At 48.3% G+C, this 22045-nt stretch overlaps 1 protein-coding gene across 1 annotated transcript in view; it reads left to right on the forward strand.

The window, feature by feature from the left end:
* MYOF (myoferlin) overlaps positions 1-22045 on the forward strand; it is a 148472-nt gene that overhangs the window by 113048 nt on the left and 13379 nt on the right. The window contains exons 36-45 of the mRNA XM_081823080.1: positions 1168-1333; positions 4521-4597; positions 8666-8677; positions 10008-10106; positions 11604-11729; positions 13364-13519; positions 13957-14048; positions 17800-17970; positions 18525-18673; positions 20787-20926. Coding sequence (XP_081679206.1) covers positions 1168-1333; positions 4521-4597; positions 8666-8677; positions 10008-10106; positions 11604-11729; positions 13364-13519; positions 13957-14048; positions 17800-17970; positions 18525-18673; positions 20787-20926 — 1188 coding nt within the window. The remainder of the gene's footprint in view (positions 1-1167; positions 1334-4520; positions 4598-8665; positions 8678-10007; positions 10107-11603; positions 11730-13363; positions 13520-13956; positions 14049-17799; positions 17971-18524; positions 18674-20786; positions 20927-22045) is intronic.

Below are 22045 nucleotides of genomic sequence, written 5' to 3' on the forward strand. Positions count from 1 at the left end.
AAGCAGAGGGCCCAGCACCTTCGCTTTCCTTTTCCCTCCCTAGTCATTTGGTGTTGCTCACACCCCCTTCTCAAATGCTAGGGTCATGTGGTTTAAAGTCTGCTCTTACAGATGTAGAAACTGAGGCCTAGAGAGGGGGACACCTTATCCAAGTCCCACAGTGAGTGTCAGGCCACACGCTCAGGGCTGCAGTGGTTTGTGGGAGGCGACGCCGGGACAGCTCCGAGCCATTCCCGGCCCCTGCGTGTCGTGTTTGCTCTCGCCTGGCAGAGCAGGCGGCTTCACTCCTCATATGCCCACTTCGGAGGAAACCCAGAGGTTGAGTCATTTATACCAGGGGATCAGCTGGCAAGTAGGAGGCCAGAATTTGGACTTCCGTTCCCCTCACTCCAAAGCCCGTGCTCTTCCCCCTACAATGCTGCAGATGGGGTGCCACCTGGACGCTCCAAGCCAGAATCCCGAAGTGATCGCCCCGGGCCCCTCCACCCATCCGTGCCCCCTGCCCAGCCCCTGCCCCAGCCCCAGGTTCTAGTCTGAATCTAGTCCCAGCGGGAGTGAGGAGAGCCACTCCGCCAACCCCAACTTCTCCTCCTGTGCGAGGCCAGAGATGAAACATTCCCTGAACCCCATACCGGGTGCACCCTGGGACCAGCCCATGATTCCCGACTCAGACAGTGTCACCGAGGCCACCAAGTTCCACGTGGAGGAACAGGAGGAATCAGGGGAAAAGGAGCATTCTGTCTGGACACTGAACTTCCAAGGCTAAGAGATTCCCAAGCCACACAGTTCCCTTGGAGATTCAGTTTTATCTCGGTTACTTGTAAATTCTAACTCATCCTCACTGCAGGCTGACTCTGCACCCTTTTACAGAGCACAGCCTGTAAGGCACTAGGCTAAGCAGGTCACACACAGCAGTTAAACAACTCTCCTACTATGGAGGACGTAGCTGGGGCCTTGAAGAGTTGAGGTCCTGCAGCTCCCAGGGGCAGAGCCAGGGTTTGACCCCAGGCAGGCTCTCATGCCCTTAGGCACGACACTGCTTGCCTCGCATGCATTCCTGAACTACCTACTGTGAGTCCCCGGGGCTACACCAAATGGGCAAACAGAGTCTGGGTTGGTCCCTTTGGTCTCCTACAGAGGAGTGATGCCTGCTTCTGTGACCCCCAGTTCTTGCCCAAGGAGGACCTGTACATGCCCCCGCTGGTGATCAAGGTCATCGACCACAGGCAGTTCGGGCGGAAGCCCGTCGTTGGGCAGTGCACCATCGATCGTCTGGACCGCTTTCGCTGTGACCCTTATGCGGGGAAGGCGGATCTTGTGCCGCAGCTAAAAGGTAAGATGCATGTCTATATACACCATTTGGGGCTTCTCATGTGTGATCTGATTTAATCTTTACCAACCTGCTCAAGATAAAAATAAGCATGCAGATGAGGAAACAGTTTGATTTACAGTGGGCTATGTAACTTTCCCAAGGTAATATAGCTAGTACGTGGCAGAGGTAGGTTTGAATTCCCACCTTGTTTGGGGGGGATCCAGTGCTCAAACTACTACCTTCTGAAGTAACCTGTCCTAGCTGAACACTCGATGTCTCTGCAGGAAATGTCAAGTGCTTCCTCAAATTGTCATGTAGTCAAGCAGAGAAGACAAACAAGGCAATGACCGGTTGCTTTCCAGTGTGATAAATGTTTTGATGCAGAAATCCAGGGGTCCCCTCGTGAGCACAGAAGCAGGGAGAGGATTTTTATTTTGTATTGCTTTCCATCTATTATCCTCATGAACATGTCCTGTTATTGTGATGTAATTGGGAAAATATTATTTCATTGTTATCCGTGGAGGAAAAACTGGCACCTGCTGAGTTTAAATGACTTGCCTTGGGTCACATGATTAAAAAGTAGATGATAGAGCAGGGCATAATACTTAGCTTAGGGCTCCAAAGAAATAACAGCTAATGGATGGCATTTTGTTATTGCCCGTTAAATAATGACTCGTTTTTAGCTTACTATGTGCAGGGTCCGTGTTAGGGGCTGGGGACTGGGACACAACAGGGAACAAGGTCCTAGGGCCCTTCCTGGCTTCATGAGATTAGGCCCCATGGAGAATTGGCACACACTCATTCAGCAGATCGTTGGTGCCTCAAGACTGAAACAGATGTCTTCTGTTTAAGCAGCTGCACTGCTAACCAGTTCTATTTAATCTTCTAGAAGTTTTGGTATTGATTTTACAGAGCATCTGAAACTCATCTGTTATGTGGGTCTGAGCATCCTGTATCCTTGATTCAGAGAAGAGGAAAAAATAAAATCCACAATCACACGTGGGCAAAAAAAAAAAACCTACATGAGTTTACCCAGAAATTTCCCATGCAGAGCATTTTGTGTTTAATTGATTATACCTAAAATAGTGACATTTTTTATAACAACAAGGATTATTGTAACCACAGCATTGTTGTACTGGGGGCTACTAAATGGAGAGAAACAATTGTCCTAACATTTTTCCTAGTGCTTTCATGAGACAAAGTTCTTTGATACAAATCTGTGAAATCACAAATTCTGCAACCTTTCTCTGGCCTCCGAGTGTGGACCTGTTGGTGTCTATTGGTCAGGGGGCTGGGTAGGTTGGGCCTCAGGCAGAGGTCTCCTGGTTAGTGACTGTATGTAATTAATGTGAAGTGTGGTCAAGGTTTCAGAGAAGTCTTTAAAGAGGAAACTAATCCCTAAGGAGTATGGGGTGGGGAGAGCATAGTATTCCTAAGACCAGAATCTATTATTTTAGATCAATCTTGTTCTTTCTTAAAACCAATAATAGGGTATGAGTTGAGGAATGTATTTGGCTGGCTTAATGTTGGAAGCATATAGAATAACTTATTCCTCCTGTTCTTGAGGCTTTGTTGCCGTGAGGCTGGTAAAGCAGAGAACTGGTAAGAAAGAACTCGAATACAGTTGTGTTCCTGCTTGCCTGCCTGACTGGCTGTCATGTTCTGTGTTATGTGTGTGTCAGGAGTTTGGGGGGAGACTATCTTGGAAATGCAGAGACTGCTGATAGATATGGGGGTTCCACATGGGTGTAAAAAGACCTAGCATAGCAACTGGGGTATCATAGATGTTCAGTAAATGTCAGTCTCCCCAGCCTCCCCAGTATCCCCCTGATCATTTCCAACATTCACTGAGCATTTACTCTGCTCTGGGCTCCGGTGTGTTAAAACACAAGGTTTGGGGTCACGCAGCCCTAGGTCACCTACTTCCACTTCCTAAGTGTTTAACCTGAAGCAAGTAACTTGCATTCTCTTAGCTTCAATTTGTTTTTTAGTCTTTATAATGGGGATAATGGTGCATATTCTGCAGGATTATTGAGGGATTAAATGAGATAAAGTATGTGAAAGGCTTAGCTCACTGCCTGGCACATGGTACCTACCTAAAAAATGTGTCTTCCCTCCCGTTTTATGTCCTGCATGGGTGGGTTAAACAAAAAGTTCTTTTGGCTTGGCAGTTCCTTCTGTCTGGGTGCTGGCCTCCTGTTGAATGTCTGACTGCCCAGTGCCATCTTCCAGAAAGGGTAGACATACCCCTCACCCACACCCCTACCCCAGGTTGAGGCTTCGGTGGAAACAAACTTGGTGAGCCCAGAGGCTACCCTTGAGCCCTTGCTCTAATCCCAAAACCCGGAGCCACAAATACAGTTGATCCTTGAACAAGGCAGGGATTAGGGGCACTGACCCTCACGCAGTCAGAAATCCATGTACAGCTTTGAGTCCCCTAAAGCTTAACTACCACTAGCTTCCTGTTGACCGGAAGCCTTAAATACCAATAACATAAACGGTCCATCAACACACATTTTGTATGTTGTATGTGTTATATACTCTATTCTTACATAAAGTAAACTGGAGAGAAGAAAACATTAAGAAAATCACAAGGAAGAGAAAATGCATTTACAGTACTATACTGTATTGAAAAAAATCCACATATAAGTGGACCCACACAGTGTTCAAACCCGTGTTGTTCAGGGGTCAGCCTTCTTCTGGGAATGGCCTAAAACCGGGGTGATGCCTCTTCCCTGTGCACACACTATGGGAACCAGGCTGAATGAGCCACTGTAACTTCAGACCTGAAATGGGCAACTGTTCGCCCTGCTTTGCTTTTCTGTGTCTGGGAACAGATTCCAAGAAACTGAGGCTCCTTTAGATGTAGGTTCCCCTCCCCCCACATCCTCTAAAGACATGTATTCACACAATCGACACCATTCTCTTTTGATCCCTTCCTATGTACAGGCACTGGGCTAATTGTCCAAGACAAGAGAAAAGTGGGCCATATCGTTCCTTAAAGGTGTCTAAACCTACATTACGTTTTGGGAAAAGTGATGAGTTACTGGGTCACCTTCTCCATTCGGGTGTGGTCCTCTCTACTCAGGAAGTCCCACCCATGAGGATACTCTGCCTTCCACTGTGACTGCTGAACTTGGACTTGGACTAGAATGTTCACTCCTGAATTTCTTTAAGCATCTTAGGCGAGAAATTGTTTGTCTTGCAGCTTCCCTTCTGTCGACCCCGCCCTGCCGGGATGTCATTATCGAAATAGAGGACACCAGACCGTTACTGGCTTCGAAGGTAGGTTTCAGAACTGATCATTGGATAATGTCAGTTTTGTTTTCCAGGTGGCCTAGGCATTGGGCAAATTCAGTCAGACAACCATTCAATGCAATTGAAATAATAATAACCAATCCAGTTGATTGAGGTAGAATAAGGAATCCAAATCTTAAACTCATCAGTAGGTAAGATGACGTTATGCAGACTAGTGTTCTCTACCCTGGGTCACCCAGGATACTTAAGATAGGGCCAGGACCTACCCTCCAAGAGGAAGAGGGCCTAGTAGACATCAGTATATTTAAAAATCTCTCCATGTGATTCTAACGTGCAGGCAGGTCTCAGAACTATTGGTGTGGACAGTTTGAATGATACCATGTGCTAGAAAGAGAAATTTCAGGAGACAGTTTATAGCATAGAACATTCAGAAGAGGGATGCATGTAGCACAGAGTTTTTTTCCCTACATGAAGGAGAAGTGTCACGGATTTTTACTGACCCAATTTGTCCGGATATGGGGTATCTTAGATTTTTATACTCACTGTAATTTTGAAGTGAAGAAATTGGTGGAAATGCTCACTCAGGACCCTATTTTAGAACCATTCCAACCAATTCTACAAGAAGGAAAGGGAAAGAAAATGTAAAAAGGTCTCAGTCCAGAAAAAAGAAAACATCAAATATCTCCCTGTTTGTGTTGGCATTTAGGATGGACTTTCACGGCATGTTTTAATGTGCAAACTGGCCAAAAAATGCACATGATTGCACTTTAATATGTTATATCCATGAAGAGTACCTTTTAAAAAATTCACTTCCTTCCCACTTCATTAAGCTCACTAACAACTGGACCACATTAAATGTGATCTCCCCCGCCAGCACCGTGCAGCAGTGGATCTGGTTCTATTCCCCAGGAATCGTCCACAGTCACAAATGACAATACCAAAATTGTAAAACGACCACGTTCACTTTGTAAACGACCTCACATATTCCCAACAAAGCAGTAGTTGCCTAGGGAGAAATTAAGGATTGTATACATAAGACCTTTTATATACATTTTCACAACCACTCTGGAAAAAAGCGGTTTTAGATCCTGTTCTATAATCTGTCTCTGGTTTTCCTACTTCCCATTGTCAAACAATTCTTATTCATGCCTGCTGTGTACTTAGTAGCCCTACGTGGGGGGATCAAGAAGAATAAGGCCAATCTATGCCGATATTCTCACTCATTTCTTTTTTTTTTTTTTTTAAAGATTTTATTTATTTATTTGACAGAGATACAGCGAGAGAGGGAACACAAGCAGGGGGAGTGGGAGAGGGAGAAGCAGGCTTCCCGCCGAACAGGGAGCAAGATGCGGGGCTCGATCCCAGGACCCTGGGATCATGACCTGAGCTGAAGGCAGACTTTTAACGACTGAGCCACCCAGGCGCCCCAATTCTCACTCATTTCTTAATGATAGTTAACAGATGGCTGGGTTACTGTAGCAACACATTGTGCAAGTTTCTTTTACATCCTGGAAACTGAGTTGCAGTCTACCAGGATTGGGGGTGGGAGTATTAGGTAGTATTAGGTAGTATTAGGTAGGTAGTATTAGGAACCACCATCGTTCAGGCAGGTGTCCCCCTTTATCTGCGGTTTCGCTTTCCGTGGCTTCAGTGAGCCGCGGTCAGTGGCAGGTCCAGCAGTCCAGAAGCCGATGACCCTCCTTCCGACGAATGGTCAGAAGGTCAGTAGTAGCCTGATGCTACGTCACAGCGCCCACGTCACCCACCTCACGTCACCTCACCGCGTAGGCATTTTATCATCTCACATCATGACAAGAAGGGTGAGTTCAGCACAAGAAGACATTTTGAGGGAGACCCCACATCCACATAACTCACTACGGTATATTGTCATACGTGTTCTGTTTTATTATTAGTTATTATGGATCTCTTACTGTGCCTAATTTATAAATTAAACTTGACCATAGGAATGTGTGTCCAGGACAAAACATAGTATATCTAGGGTTCGGTACTACCCGGGGTTTCAGGCATCTGCTAAACATCTTGGGACTTGTGCCCTGCAGATAAGGGGGCGGGACGGCAATACTGTAAATGACTTTAATCGGCTTGCTCTGCTAACACCTCGCTGAGGTACTCCGTGTTGGTAAGAAAGGCTGGTTGGAATCGCCCCTAAAAAGCTGATTCCACCTGTTTGTCAGGAAAGACAGTACACACATGGATGCAGAGTCAAATGAACCCAGGTGAGCTTTGGAAGAGCCGATAACAAGCTTGCTGCTGGGCATGCATTACATGTACATGTGATGTATGTTTACATCTGCTACCACGGGCCCAGTCTGGGCAAATGGAGAGGGTGGGTCAAAATTCACTGTGCTGTTGATGCGAGCTGGAAGCTAGGGCTTTGGGTGACAGTCTCGTGCTCACAGAAACGCACACCGTTACCCTGGGAGAACTGTGGGAGTTCTTAAATTGGGCTCAGCGCTACCGCAAGAGAGGTGAGAAATAAGTACTTGGGGCAAGCTGATAAGTGTTTGCTGGGCAGCATGGACGTTCCTATGTGGCCTTTTCAACAGTTACCTTCCAATTCCAGTGCTTAAGCAGTATGTCAACAGCAGTCAGCAAAATGGCTTCTCCAAGGACAGTGCATGTATGTATGTATGAGAAGGAAATGCATGAAGCTGCTTGGGCATTGTGGGGACCTCGGGCTAAAGACTGGAATTCTCCTTTCAGATTCCTTCTAATACTAGATTTTGGAGTGAAAGGCGATCTTTAAACAAATGTGATTGTTCTAAGTATAAAGGAGACTCTTACCATGGAGATACCATAAAGCAAGTTGCTCCCGTTAACTTTTCTGGGTGAACTAATGAGCGGACGGGTGTGAATAAATTCTCCCATGGTTATCCTAACGTTTAAAATCAGGCATTTGTTTTGAGTTGCGCTTTTAAACTCATGACCTATTCTTTTCTTTGAAATAACTTTAAATAGCTGAAAATAGGTGTGAATAAACAGACTTTTAAAATCTTTTTTAAAAATTCAGGAACCATTCGTGGAACGTGAGTGCGCTTTTGGCATAAAATGCCTCTCTCCAAAATCTCAATCTGGCTATGATTTAAGCTCTAATCTTGCTTCGGGATGAATCTACTATAAGGAATTGTTACATCTGCGTGTCTCTCTGCCTCTCTTGGCGGTTCTGCGTGCTGGATAAACGTCAGTCAGAGAACAGTGAGGACGCTTACAGAGGAAGCCCGTGGCCACCGCATACAGCAGCTGTAGGGAGTGCCTGTGATGAGCCGTTCACCCCTCACACGAGACAGGAACTTGGGGTTAGGACTTCAGAAAGGGGCTCTAGGTAGCATCCCTCAGACTGCCCCTGAGAGTGAACTTGGGTGATGTGCCCCCGGCAGCACCAAGGGAAGACTCAGGCTCCGCCCCCTAGCTCCCCATCCTCCCTTCTCGCGGGTGTGCCCTGAGACCGGGGCGGGGGGCGGGGGGTCCTCCATGCAGAAGCTCAAATGGAAGCATTTGACCATGAGAAAGTTGACTTCTTAGAGCAATTTTGATGGACGCGTCTGTATTTGGTGCTATAACAGAGGCATGGGGAGAAAGCAAGGAAAGGTTCCTACCGGATGAAATTGCAGCCATGCTAGACACAAATATCCCATGACAGGAGTTTTTGAAGGGATAAGAATCAGGCCAAGTTGAGGAATACTTTAGGAGCTAAATGAAATGAAAAGTCTGGGGCAGGCGGATGAGCAGCTGTACTTCCAAGCACCCCCCGCCCCCCCGCCCGGCTTGTGATCACTGTGCCGGCAGCGAGATTCTCTCTCGAAAACATGGGATGTGCGTGGCTACCTCCAACCTTCTCCTTTTAATACTGTTTGTAACTCATTTGCACATTTTCAGAGAAGAAACCGATAAGGTGTGTTTAATTATGAGATCATCTTGAATATTCTAAATAATCCATCAAAAATGTTGATAATATAAAGCATGCATGAAAACTAATTTCTCCCTCTTTCTCTTCAAACCTAATGCTCATGGGCTCTCCATATCCATGTGACCTTCTGTGGTTTGCCCTCTTCCTGTGCGTAATGTGATAAACAGCTGACAGAAAAGGTAACTATTATACGTGCTTTGCTAGATTGCAGATTCATTTTAGATTTTCCACCTATAGCGGACATGTAAAGAAACTTGTTTTAAATCCAAGGTTGGGTTACTGACTATAAAGGGGAAATAATTGTGTGCTTGTGTACATATATATGGTACACAGATGAGAAGTAGCTTTTCTTGAGTGTGCAATGAGTGGGTCTGATGACACTCTGTTCTTGTCAAAAATCTGAGTGGAATTTATAGCAGCCTTTTATAAACTACAGGCTTCTGCAATTCAAAGGTGTTTGACAAGTGACTCTGATATGCGGTCTCCTCTGTGCAACTGAGAACCATACATCTAAACCAGAGGTTCCACACACTGGCTGCACATTGGAATCGCCTGGGGAACTTATGAAAGCATATTGGGCGCCCAGAACTCACCCAAGGATGGGCTGGGAGCTACTGATTAAAGGACCCAGAATGCCTCCCTACTTTTGTTTCACATTTTATCATTTTTTAATATATTTTTTAAGATTTATTTATCTGAGAGAGAGAGACAGCATGAGCAGGGGGAGGGGCAGAAAGAGAGGGAGACAAGCAGACTCCCTGCTGACTGGGGAGCCGGATGCAGGGCTCCATCCCAGGACCCCAAGACCATGACCTGAGCCAAAACCAAGAGTTAGGACGCTTAACCAACTGAGCCACCCAGGCACCCCACATTTTATCATTTTTAAAGCTCTTTCTCCTAATGTTCTTATCTGAAACAACTCTCTGGAGTAGATGGAGATAGGTAGTGTTGTTGTCCCACTCAGTGGATCAAGAAATTGAGGCTCAGAGAGATCGGGCAACTTGCCCAAGCCGATACGGCTTGTAACAGGAGGGTATGGCTTATAGGAAAGGATGGGACTTGAATTAGAACCAGGTTTTCCACCGCTCAGCTTAGCTTTGTTTTATAATGGAGTGCTGGCTAAAACAGTTAAAGAAATGAAATAGTAGAAAGCATATATGGGAGTTTTATCTGTATATATAAATATCAAGTGAACAGGATAAAAATGTAAAACCAGACTAATGATCAGGTTGTGTCTATAGAATGGAAGCAGTCATCTAGGATAGCGGTGGGCGTTTGAGCCAGACACATTTCACTGGCCGCCAACGATGGTCCTTTCCCCTGCAGCTTCTGGGTGAAAGAATGGTGAATGCTGAATCCATTGTACATGTCAACAAAATCCTATCCTGTCCCCTCGTTCAGGTTCAGAAGTACCTATTTCTCTTACCCATGACATGTGGGTTTTCCTGCATTGATTAGAAACCCATGTCAACACTAAAGATTATTCCATTTTGATGTGTCTTTTATTAGGAGGAAGAAATCGTTGACTGGTGGAGTAAATTTTATGCTTCCACAGGGGAACATGAAAAATGTGGACAATATGTTCAGAAAGGCTATTCCAAACTCAAGGTACCTGGGCCTGTACTGCTGTGGGTGAGGGATCAGCATCCATTAAAACTGACCAAAAGGCCCAATGGAGGGACTGATGGGGAAGGGCCAGTCCTCTTGCAGTGGGCTTTGCCTTTGCCAAGATTCTAGGAGCCTGAGGACAGCTGTTGACTTATGGTTATGTGACTGCCACTTGGGGGCTTGGGGGCATCTGATAGAGGGTTGGGAATTGACATCACACTGATTAGGCCAACAATTATCCAGTTCGACCCAGGGAATCCTAAAAGTCATGCTCTTGCAGAACAGCATGCAACGCCAACATGCCTTATTCTGTCTTCCAAACGGGCATCTGTTTCACTAGCTGAAAAGTTGATTCTGTTACATGGATATAACATTCCATCAGAACCGTGGGTGCATGTGTCCAGGAAGAAGGCGAACTGTTGAGCTAGAGAGATCTGGCTACCTCTGATCTCCTGGGTTAATGTTTTGAGTTTCCAATTCTTCATTCTGGTTTTTAGTCTGTAATTAATGTGCTTAAGTAGAAGGAAATGCTAACGTTTTCAGAACATTGCATGGGAGAAAAAAAATCTTTAAAATGAGAAATATCTAGCCATTAAAATGATTTTCCCCATCGAAGTAGAAAAACCCCACATATTTCCATGTTATCATCATAACATCTCAGTGAAGCTTAAGAAACACCAGCATGCAAAGAACCACTAATTTAGAAAAAGGATCAAACTGGTGGAGTAGATCAGTCTCAAATCCACCCTCCCTCCTGCCTTCCTTCCCTCCTTCTCATTCTTGTTCCTCCTCTTCTTCTGGTTTTTTATGGAGGTATAATTTATATACAATAAACGACTCCATTCCATGGGTTGTGGTGATGGTATACATCTATGTGAACCACCTCCCAGAACAAGGCAGAGAACATTTCCATCACCACAGAGAACTCCTGTGCACCCCTTCCCAGCCAATTATCCACTGCCTCCCATCCTGCCCGGAGGCAGCTGATCTGGTTTCGTCACCATGGGCTGCTTTGGCCTGTTTTTATACTCCATAGAAATGGGCTCATACTGTATGGATTTGGTGTGTGTGTTTGGCTTTTCTAGCCCAACACTGTCATTTTGAGATCCATCCCGCTGTCCTGTGTATCAGTCGCTTGTCCCTTCTTACCGCTGAGCGGTGGCTCACTGCGTGGCCGTTCTGCTGTGTGGGTGTCCCTTCTCCTGACGAGGAAGCTGCTGCAGACCTTCTCGTACCGTGTGGACGTGTTTCCGTTTTTCCTGGATAAATACTTAGGAATGCAGTCTCTGCATCATAGAATAGCTGGATATTTAACTCAAGAAGAAACTGCCAGATGTTTTCCCCAAGTGCTTGTAGCCTTCCACACTCCTGCCAGTGATGGGAGGGTTCCAGCGGCCCCATCCACATGCCCAGGCCCACTTGGTATTGCCGGGCTTTTTGATTTTAGACTCCTCCTGTGTTCTAATGGGAAATTAAGAATCTGTGGATGGTTTTCAGATATACGACTGTGAACTAGAGGATGTAACAGAATTTGAGGGTCTGACAGACTTCTCAGATACTTTCAAGCTGTATCGAGGCAAATCAGATGAAAATGAAGACCCTTCTGTGGTAGGAGAGTTTAAGGTGAGTAAAAGGTGGGGTTTTGTGCTGTTTCAAATCCACCTTTAATTTCTTTATAGACCTAGGATAAAGGATGACCAGCCCCTGGGGCAGGGACATGTCCTCTGCCATCTGAAGGATGCTAGAAGCTGATGACAAGGAAAAGGGCCACAGGGGTCAGGGGTAGAACCTTCCAAGTTATTCTCTGCACCTTTTTTTCGCCCTGCCCAGGCCATCCAAGCCTGAGCCCTGCAGATTCAGCCTCTCCAAGCCCCATCCCACCGCCTCCTCCCAGGCCTTCCTCAGGCGCTTCCCGACTGATGGTCCTCGCCACCTTTCTGTCCCGCTCCAGTCCATTCCCCACGCCGCCCAGTGTGATCGTGGCTCTGGTCTACCGAAAGATGCTGGGTTTCCACGGCTCAAGTCTCAACTCCTTCCTCAGGCAGAGCTGGCCTTTCCCGAGCCACTCGGCGCCCTGGCCACCCTGTCCTGCCGCTCAGGACCACTCCCCGGCCCCAGACACACCTCGTCCTCTCACGACTCGGAGCCTTGGGACAGGCTCTTCTGCCTTCCCTCCCTGTGGTCTGACCACCTCCTACTCATCCTTTTCAAGGCCGGCTCCAGTGCCCCATTCTTTGTGAAGTGTGCCCTGGGCGCTTCCGGCGGAGGGACTCACTCCCACCCTGGGCTCCCGGGGCTCTGGTGCACCAGCTACCATTAAAGCACCTTGCAGCGGGCAGGGGTCGGCGGTGGCACCTGCCCCTCCCTCCGACGGCGGGGGCAAGTCCCGGGCAGCAGTGCTCCTGCCGCTCACCCTTCCCCACAGCAGCCGGTCTGCCCCCGCCGCGCTCTCCACGTCCCCGTCCCTGCCGCGTCCCAGCAAGCGATCCAAGAAGGCCCGAGAGGCAGACCTGTCTCACATCCCGGTGCCAGACTGGGTTTCCTGAGTTCATGTTTGGGTCCCCAGTACCTGGCACAGAGGGTAGGAAGTGCTTCCTACACACCGCTTTGCTCAGTGAGCGTAGCTGGAGCTAAGACCCACGGGGTCTGAATCCAACGGGACGCTTTCTCTTGTGCTGACTAAAGCTGGTTTCAGGATAAGGTTTATGGCCTCACAAGCTGGCCTGCTGGCTCTACTCATTCAGGGAACATTCCTTGCACCCCGGCGACGTGCCCAGCCCTGTGTTAGGTCTTGGAGATAGAGTGATGAACAAGACATACTTCCCACCCTCAGGAAGCTCCCAGTCTCATGAAGGGGTGACGCCAGAAAAGGGAAATCATCCTTTGTACATTAGTGGTCTAAAAAATAATCACTTTTATTCCAGTCTTCAAAATACGTTCAGAGTTTCACTCCTCACCCCTTCCTTTGCCACCATACTGACCCAACTCTTGCCTAGATGTGTGCCTGGTCTGCCTGCTTCGCCCTGCCCCTTCTTCTCCCCTGTGATCTGTTCAACACTTCCCTTACCATCACTTCACATTCCCCACTGGAATTACACAAAGTGTAACCGACATTGTTTCTTTCCCAAAAGGCAGCCCTGGCCACCCAACCCCCCGGCCCCAGTGGCTGCCCCCGAGTGTATACGGTTGGGAGGGCAGGAACCCTCTGCCCAGGCCACCGCGGCCCTTGTGAGGACATCTGTGTGTCTCTCCCTTAGGGCTCCTTTAGAATCTACCCCCTGTCGGATGACCCCAGCGTGCCGGCCCCTCCCAGGCAGTTTCGGGAATTACCTGACAGCGTCCCACAGGAATGCACGGTTAGGATTTACATTGTTCGAGGCTTAGAGCTCCAGCCCCAGGACAACAATGGCCTGGTAAGAGTTTGAGTGTGGGGCCTTCTCCTGTAGCAAGATAATTACAGTCATCAGCCACAATAATTGTCATGTGCTTTCTTTTGGGGCGTCTGTTATCTCACTAGGGGGAAAGATACTCTATCCAAACAATGTGTTCAGGAGGATTGTCCCAACGGGGATTTATCTGAGAGCTTGAAGGGGCTTTGGATCTTCTGGTTCATGCTTCTCATTTCACAGATGTGACCTCGAGGAGATTTGCTGGGTCCCTCCTCCCTGCCACCGCCTCTTCAACCCACAGGGCTTCTCTGCAGGTGGCTGCCTGGGTGCCGTGGGCGCCCCAGCCACCAGCTTTTCGTCAGGGTGGGAGTGGGTGGGAGGCTCCCCTGAGTCTGCCCCAGAAACTGCCTTGAACTTGTACCCCATGATGACACAGCTTGCCATCGGTTTTGTCCCCGCAGTGTGACCCTTATATAAAAATAACACTGGGCAAAAAAGTGATCGAAGATCGAGACCACTACATCCCCAACACCCTCAACCCGGTTTTCGGCAGGTAACGAACATTTCTAAATGTTTGTCTGTCATTCACTTTTCATGGCTTCTGTGGTAAGGATGTGACATGTGCCAAGCTCTGTTCTAGGGCCCGAAACCGTGACTACAAACTGGACAAACATTTTAGGCAGCAGAGCAGGTAGTAAATACGTGAGCGCACACCTGCAAGTGAAAAGTGCCGTGGAGAAAATAAAGCCAAGTCATGAGATGGGCTTCTCTGAGAGAGATTTGCCCTGAGCCCGGGAGGTCGAGGGGGCAAAGGGGCCGGGGAGGGGGTGGCACAAGGCCCAGAAGTCCAGTAAGTTTGTGAGTTCCAGACAAGGAGGACAGGCAGCGTGACTTACCTGTAGCAACATGTTGGTTCTCCCTCCCTGAATCCAGCTGGGGCTCTGTCCCCTGGGACATTCTGATTCTACCATTTTGATCCAGCAAATGGATTAATGACGCTGTTAGCAAAACTGAGGAGAGGGCAGAAAGTGATGGGGTCACAATGCCCCTCTGCCTCCTTTTCCTGAAGACTCTTGAAAAAGCTGTGGTTTCTTCAGAGTGGCCACTTTAGACTTGTTTCTGGGCTGTCACACTGATATCATCCAGGGGAAGGAGATCGTTCTCCTGGAGAAGGCAATCCACGGCACCCCTAAAGGGGACCCATAGTTTTCAGCTATCAAGTGCTATCCACATTTAATAATAGCTAATATTTGCTGAGCTTTCACTGGGTGCACACCCTCTGCTGAGCCATTTATATGAAACATCTCAGAAATGTCACCCCTCTGAGGTGCTCTCGCTCATCCCCGTGTGACAACAGAAGAAACTGAGGCATAGAGGGAACCAGTGCCGCATGTGCTCGGCTGGTAAAAGGCAGAGTCAGGGTTGGAACCCGGGCCATCTGACTGCAGCAGCTGTGTGGTACGCACCCTGAGGCTCTGTGGCGGCCACCGTCTCATTTTCACGTCCACGTGCAGCCTGTCAGCGGGAGGTGAGGGAAATGTGGTGCCAGACTCTGTCGCCAGAGCTAGCACGTGCTAGAGCCAAGACTGAGGTGGAAAGTCCTGACCAAGCCCCAGCTTTTCCAACACCCCCGGGAAGGCTTCGTATTCATGGCAAGATCTAAATGTGTAGCATAAACGTTCTTTGTACAAAACACTGGTGAAAACGGTGTTATTTTCCCAGAACCTTGCCAAACAGGAGAATACTTTGTTCTTGTTCGATGCGTGACCTGTATTTTCATTTCTGGCCTGACCATCTTGCCCATCCTCTTCTTTTCTACTCATGTTTGTTGGTTTGTGTCCTTATGCATTCTCTCCTGTGTGCGCGCACACACACACCCCCCCGAAGTCTTTGTCACTCAGAGCCTCTCAGGTTCACACACGCTGTTCCCCCTCACACATACTCACACCCTGTGACATATGCACACACAGGACCTCACGCTCACTCAGCTCCTGGGCACACTCGGGCGTGCGCGTGCACACACACACGTGCACACACACACGTGCACACATGCTGCACACCCCAAAGCTGCATGCCGGGGCCAGGGAATGGAAGTAATCCTCTGGCACGGCAGTATGATCATTTTCCTTTTCTTCCGCTGATCCAGCCCTGAGGTCTAGACAGGAAAAGGCACGCAGGGCAGGAAGGAGGGCTCCATGTGAGGGAGACGGGGAAGCAGGGGAAAGCCAGCGTTTACGGCCGACAGGCAGCCCCATCTGAACCGCGCGTCTCAGAGGAGCCAAGCACAGGCTTAATTAAGTGGCAGGAAAAATCTTGCTCTGAGCCACCCTGGGAGGAAGTGATGCTGTCAGGCTCTGCTCGGCCAATCCGTGCCTGGTATGTGGGCAGAATCTGCACCCCCCCCCCCCCAGCCTCCCGCCGAGGAGATCCTGGCTCTGCAGCTCTTTGTCTCTGGCCTCAGTCTTACAGGGCTGACTTCCTTCTCAGCAGAGACCCTCAGGGTCTCTTTCTGAATTCTGGGGAATTCAGAAAGGAGCAAACTTTCCTATGTGCTTATCAGCATATTCTTATCCCATCATAGCAACATCCAGATCAGAGTTCAACAGAATGTATGTCCTTTTTTTTTTTTAAGATTTTATTTGAGAGAGAGCGAGCACATGAGAGGGGGGAGGGTCAGAGGGAGAAGCAGACTCCCTGCCGAGCAGGGAGCCCGATGTGGGACTCGATCCCAGGTCCCCAGGATCATGACCTGAGCCGAAGGCAGTTGCTTAACCAACTGAGCCACCCAGGCGCCCAGAATGTATGTCTTCTATAGAATGTTAATTGGTGTTCCAAGAAAAAAAGTATTGTTCATCAAACCGAGACACCTGGCTTAAAAAAGAATAACTGCAGGACTTCTCTGAGCCTTTAGTTTGACCAGAGACACTCCAAAAGAAGTGGTTTTCAACCATATTTGACCAAAGAATTCTTTTTCTCAAGGGACACATATTACATCTCCCTTGGAATCCAGTTCTAAAAATGTGATATTATGGGGCACTTGTGGATTCAGGGCTTCATGTGTAGTCATGATTCATGCGCCTTTTCTCATGTGGCTACCTGCCTCCTGCAGGCCCCTGCCTGGCTACAGCCATCTAGAGAAGCCACTGAGATTTATCCAGGAGACATCCTGGAAGCTTTCCTCCAGGGCCCCAATGGCACACATCCTTCTGCTCAAATGGATTAACGTTCCTGGCTTTGGGGGCCAGAACTGGTCCACACACCTGAGTGCAAGGAGGAGGGGGGAGGGATGGGAGAGGAGGGATGGGAGAGGCCTCTGACAGTTTTCCTTCAACCAAATTTATTGAGCACCTACTACGGGACCCATTACCTATGTGGATGGTACAAATATAGAACCAAACCTCGCCCATCCGGAGCTTTTGCCATTCCTGTTTATCATCCTTTCAGAACTTATACTACGCTGCTCACCTGCCATGGGAAGTACTCTTTATCTCAGATGTGTTTGCATTTTAACATGGATTCCAAAGAAAAGCATATGGCAGACCACAGGGCCTGGGTGGAGGCACTGAGCCTTCTTGGCCCCTTGCACATCCCACCTTGTTGGTGCATGCCACTCACCATCCCCTGCCCTGTGCTCCTGTGGGGGAGTCAGGGATGTTCCGTGGGGTAGTGGTCTCTGTTGAGGCAGAGGGAACATAGCAGGGCACAGATAGGGGGCTGTAAATCAGGGTGCTGTGTCTTACTAATCTCCTAGCTGGGCAGAGATGCCTGGGTGCCCCAGTTAATAGGCATGTGATGATAATGTTAATAAGATTATAGGGAATAACTAATATTATCATAGCTACTGGGTTTTCAGCGATGCAGTCATGTCAGATGTTTTCTAAACATTGCTCCACCTGACCCTTAGAACAACACGGGATGGTAGGTATTCCTGTCACTATTTTACAGATGAGATAGCTGAACACAGGGAAGGGAGCTAACTGGCCGAGGGCCCCACAGCTAGTAAGCAGCAGGGTTGGGATTCAAACGTAGATATTTAAAGCCGTGCTCTTCCCCTGAGCAAGCATATAACCTTGTATTGTTCTTATTACTAACATGGACTGCTTGTCAAGTGCCCCCACCCACTGCCCCCCCCCCCCAACCTGGCTGTCCCAGTCACCATGTTCTCCTCCAGCCGCCATCACCACCACCTGGGGATTCTCTGCACAAAGCCCTGGGTTTTTTGTTTTTTGGAGGTTTTTTTTTGGTTTTTTTTGAGAGGTCTACATAGAATCATGGATATTCTAACCTTGCATTTGTTTATTTAGAATGTACGAACTGAGCTGCTACTTACCTCAAGAAAAAGATCTGAAAATTTCTGTCTATGATTATGACACCTTTACTCGTGATGAAAAGGTGGGAGAAACAATTATTGATTTGGAAAACCGATTCCTTTCCCGGTTTGGGTCCCACTGCGGCATCCCGGAGCAATACTGTGTGTAAGTTGCTTGGGCCACAGATGGAGATAATTTGCTCCATCCGACATCAGTATGTGGGGAAGCCTTGGTTCTCTGTTTCAGTGCCTGTCTTCCCTGAGCCCCTGCTCCTTTGCGTCAGATACATATTGTTTTTAATAACAGGACTATCTTCGGGAGAAGAGGGACATAGCATTGCCCCCACCCCCCACCCCTGATGAATTTTGTGATGTCCTCTTTCCCTAAGTGCTGTTTGGCATCTTCCTACAATACCTAATGAGATACAGCTTGCAATTTCTAGTTTATAAGCTTGCTTTTGTGATTACAGCGTGTAGGCAAACCCCTCATTTTTATGGAGGAGGAAATTGCGGGGAGGAGGGAAAGGATCCACTGGCTGAGGCCAAAGTAATTGTGGATTTTAGGTCTGAAATAGATTTCTAGACAAGAGCCAGAGGGTAGAGCACAGTCCCTGCTCCCTCGTTACGTGGGCGTGTCTGTAAGTATATGAGTATATGCGTGTGAATCCAAGAAGGACCTGTGTGCCCACGGTAACTCTGGGTGTGGAATGTTCTTCACAGTTCTGGAGTAAACACCTGGCGAGATCAGCTGAGACCAACACAGTTGCTTCAAAATGTAGCCAGATACAAAGGCTTCCCACCACCCATCCTTTCTGAAGATGGAAGTAGAATCAGATACGGAGGGCGAGACTATAGTTTGGATGAATTCGGTAAGTGCATAACCAGAGACCGCAAGCTGGTTACAAAGTAAAGCGACCCATCTCTATTGCTAGGTCCGCTCTGGGGGCGGGGGGTGGGGGGGAATGGGCAGAGCAATGCCCTAAATTATACCACAGGAGACTCCGCACACGTGACTGTCTAACAAAAGCCCCATTATAGCAGAGTTCTGCTGTCTTGTCATGTCAAAGTGTACACATTTTCTTGTCTGTCTTATGTTTCACTTGACCTTTTTAGGTCATAGCCATTTGCACTTTGAACACACGGTTCTGGTAATGAACTACTTTCTGTGTAATGCATAATTAGCTCATAATTTAGCTCAAAAGTGCTCAGGTGGTAGTGCAAGAATTTCTCTCCCAGGCTTAGTCCATCGTTCTTCCAGCCCTTCTCTGAGAAGGCCCAGGGATGCGGGGGGTTGATCTGAAGAATCTTCTGAGTTCACATCTGGCCCACATCTGAGCTTGGGATCTTGCGCTTTCTCCGGCAGTAATTTATAATACAATCTGTCCTGACACATAGCCAGCTAGCTGCACTACGACAAAGCCTGAAGGAAGCTTAATAGAGCATAAGAGCTACAGTGTTATTCAGTGTTTTGTAGGGAGGGAGGCTTCCCAGAGCTGGTGGCAGTGGGGCTTGCCTTGGAGGGTGCACAGGGTCTCCAGGGGGAGCTGAATACAGCCCCATGGCAGTAAAAGTGCTTTCCTGATCCTCAACTGTTTATTCTCAACATTGCAAGAAACTGTGTTTTGTCCTTCCACTTGAAGAGGACTGAGTCAATACCAGGGATGATGAGATACTTAGGAATTGTTGATGTTGCTGTCAACATAAGAACTTGCAAAAGGGATTGGGAATTAACTGGCAAGCAACGTGGCCTTATTTAAGAGTACCCCCAAATAAACAACTCCCCCCAAACTGTCTCAGTAACAAGGCTATTGATACCTAACAAATCACCCCACAACTTAGCGGCTGAAAAACACCCATTTTGTTTTGCTCACGGTTTTGCAAGTCAGGAATTCAGGAAGGGCTCACTGGGCAGTTCTCACCTGAGTAGCCCATGTGGTTGGTTGCTGTCAGATGTTGGAAGGGCTATGGTTATCCAAAGGCTTGACGGAGCGGGGTGTCCAGGATGGAGGTGGGGGGAGGTGTCCTGGATGGCCTGCACACACAGCCAGCAGTTGATGCTGGCTCTTGGCTGGGGCTAACGATCAGAACACCTCCTCAGGCCCTTCCAGAAGGGCAGTCTCTAGATACTCATGCTCCCTACATGGCAGATGGCTTCCCTTAGAGCAAGCATCCCAAGAGGACCAAGCAGAAGCTACGTGGCCTTGCCTGCCTCATCGGAGAAGTCACACAGCATTCTTTCTCCACACTTGAGGGGTCAGATATGTCTCCACATTCAAAGGAAGAGGACAGAGACTCCGCCTCTCGGTGGGAGAAGCGTCAGAGAATTTGAGGGTTGGTTTTAAAATGCCACAGTAATGCTAGCTGCTGCAACAATTAAACGTCCACATGTCAGTGGCTTAAAACACTAGTTTATTTCTCTGAAATTCGCAGTCGGTATCCCAACAGGCAGCAATGCATCATGGATCCAGGCCCTTCCATCATGCGGCTCTGCTCTTCTTCAACTCAGGCACCTGAAGTGGCTGTTTCTTCTGCATCCAAAAGGGAACAGCACCTAGAATATCTTTCATGAGAGGGTTTTACGGGCCAGGTCTAGAAGTGACACACACACCACTCCTACCTGTGTGACATTCGAGCCAAACTAGGTTGTGTGGCCACGCCTAACTGCAAGGGAGGCTGGGAAACAGAATCCGGCTGTGAGCCTCTGCCAGAAAAGTGAATACAGGCTGCTCTCACATACACATTCTGGTGTGTTCTGGCCCCTTTGCTATTGGCAGCCCCCAAGTCAGGTGTGAGACTGGTTGGGGCAGGGCCCATGGTCAAGAGATCTTTCTATCCATGACTCCTTCACAGATCCAAGTCCGCACACTGACCCTGCCTGCCCAGTTTGCCCTTCTGGGATGAAGGGCTACGTGCCCCTCAGGGCAATCTGGCTGAACGGTTTGCAGATGCCCATCCCTGTTTCAATGCCATTTTCCATTCCAGAAGCCAACAAAATCCTGCACCAGCACCTCGGGGCCCCTGATGAGCGTCTTGCCCTTCACATCCTCAGGACTCAGGGACTGGTCCCTGAGCACGTGGAAACCAGGACTTTGCACAGCACCTTCCAGCCCAACATTTCCCAGGTAAAAGAGCCCTCCCTGTGAAGACCCATCATCCACATCCCAAACACAGTGGCAGGAGCTGACCCAGATTTGCTGCTTTTCTCTCTTTTGGACACTTTTAGATACACAAGAAATAGAAAAGCAACTCAGATTAGCTTTATCCCAAAGGGGAATTTATTGTAAGAATTTCCAGGTAACTCACTAAATCCAGACAGGAGGGGTGACTATGGCTCAGAACAACCTTGGGCCAGGATCTCTCCCCGTCTCTTGTCTGTTTCTCTCTCTGAATCTCTGTTAGTCTGCACTTTTCCTGTGATCACCTTTCTGTGTGCCAGAATATTGTAGAGCATTTCTAAGGTTTTTGTGTTATAATGTAGCCCCATCTACTTCCAAACAGGGAAAGGGTTGGTTGCCCCAGCTTGGCCCAACTGTCCACCGCTGGTGGGCGGGGCCTGGTGGGCAGCTGGGGAAACACTGTGCTCAGCCCCCCTTGGGTGAGGTGGTATGTCTGAGGCCAAAGAGCCAGGGAGGAAGCTGAGCCACAGTGCACCAGGTGGCTCATCACAGGGACCACATGGGTAGTGATGCAGGAGGGTCAGTTCCCAGGAGCTGGGGAGCAGTTTCCTGAAAAGCAAGGAGAGACATGGCAAATGACAGAATAATCCGCGTGGAAGCTTGTTACAAGGAAGACCTGGGTCATGCCTGCAGAGATTCAGATTCAGTAGGTCTGAGATGGGGGTAGGGAGGCGGAATCTGAGTTTTAACAAGTACCTGGAGGGGTTCTAATGGAGGTGGCTAGGAAATCACACTTAAAGAAATAGTAATCTAATGGATGCAAATATTGTTGACAATGACCACACAGCAGTGGACGAGCTTATCTCTAAAAAGTGGCCGCAAGTAGCCTGGGCTTACTAGTTTATTTTGTCACTCATTTCTTGCTTTTATTCTGTTCCACGTTTTCATTTCGTCCTTTTCTTATTTATTCCTTCCCCGCAAAGAGCCCTCCTCTTTCCTTCTCCTCTCTCCCTTCCCACCCCTCAATTGAATAAAGTCTCAAGAAATTACAAAGTGAGGAGGATTTCTACGAATCCACACCTCCCCTCCATGTGCCCCCCCCCCGCCCATCACTTCTACCTACTG

This window comes from Leptonychotes weddellii, chromosome 6, assembly GCF_054177405.1.
Source record: "Leptonychotes weddellii isolate Sample4059 chromosome 6, ASM5417740v2, whole genome shotgun sequence".
NCBI lineage: Eukaryota > Metazoa > Chordata > Mammalia > Carnivora > Phocidae > Leptonychotes > Leptonychotes weddellii.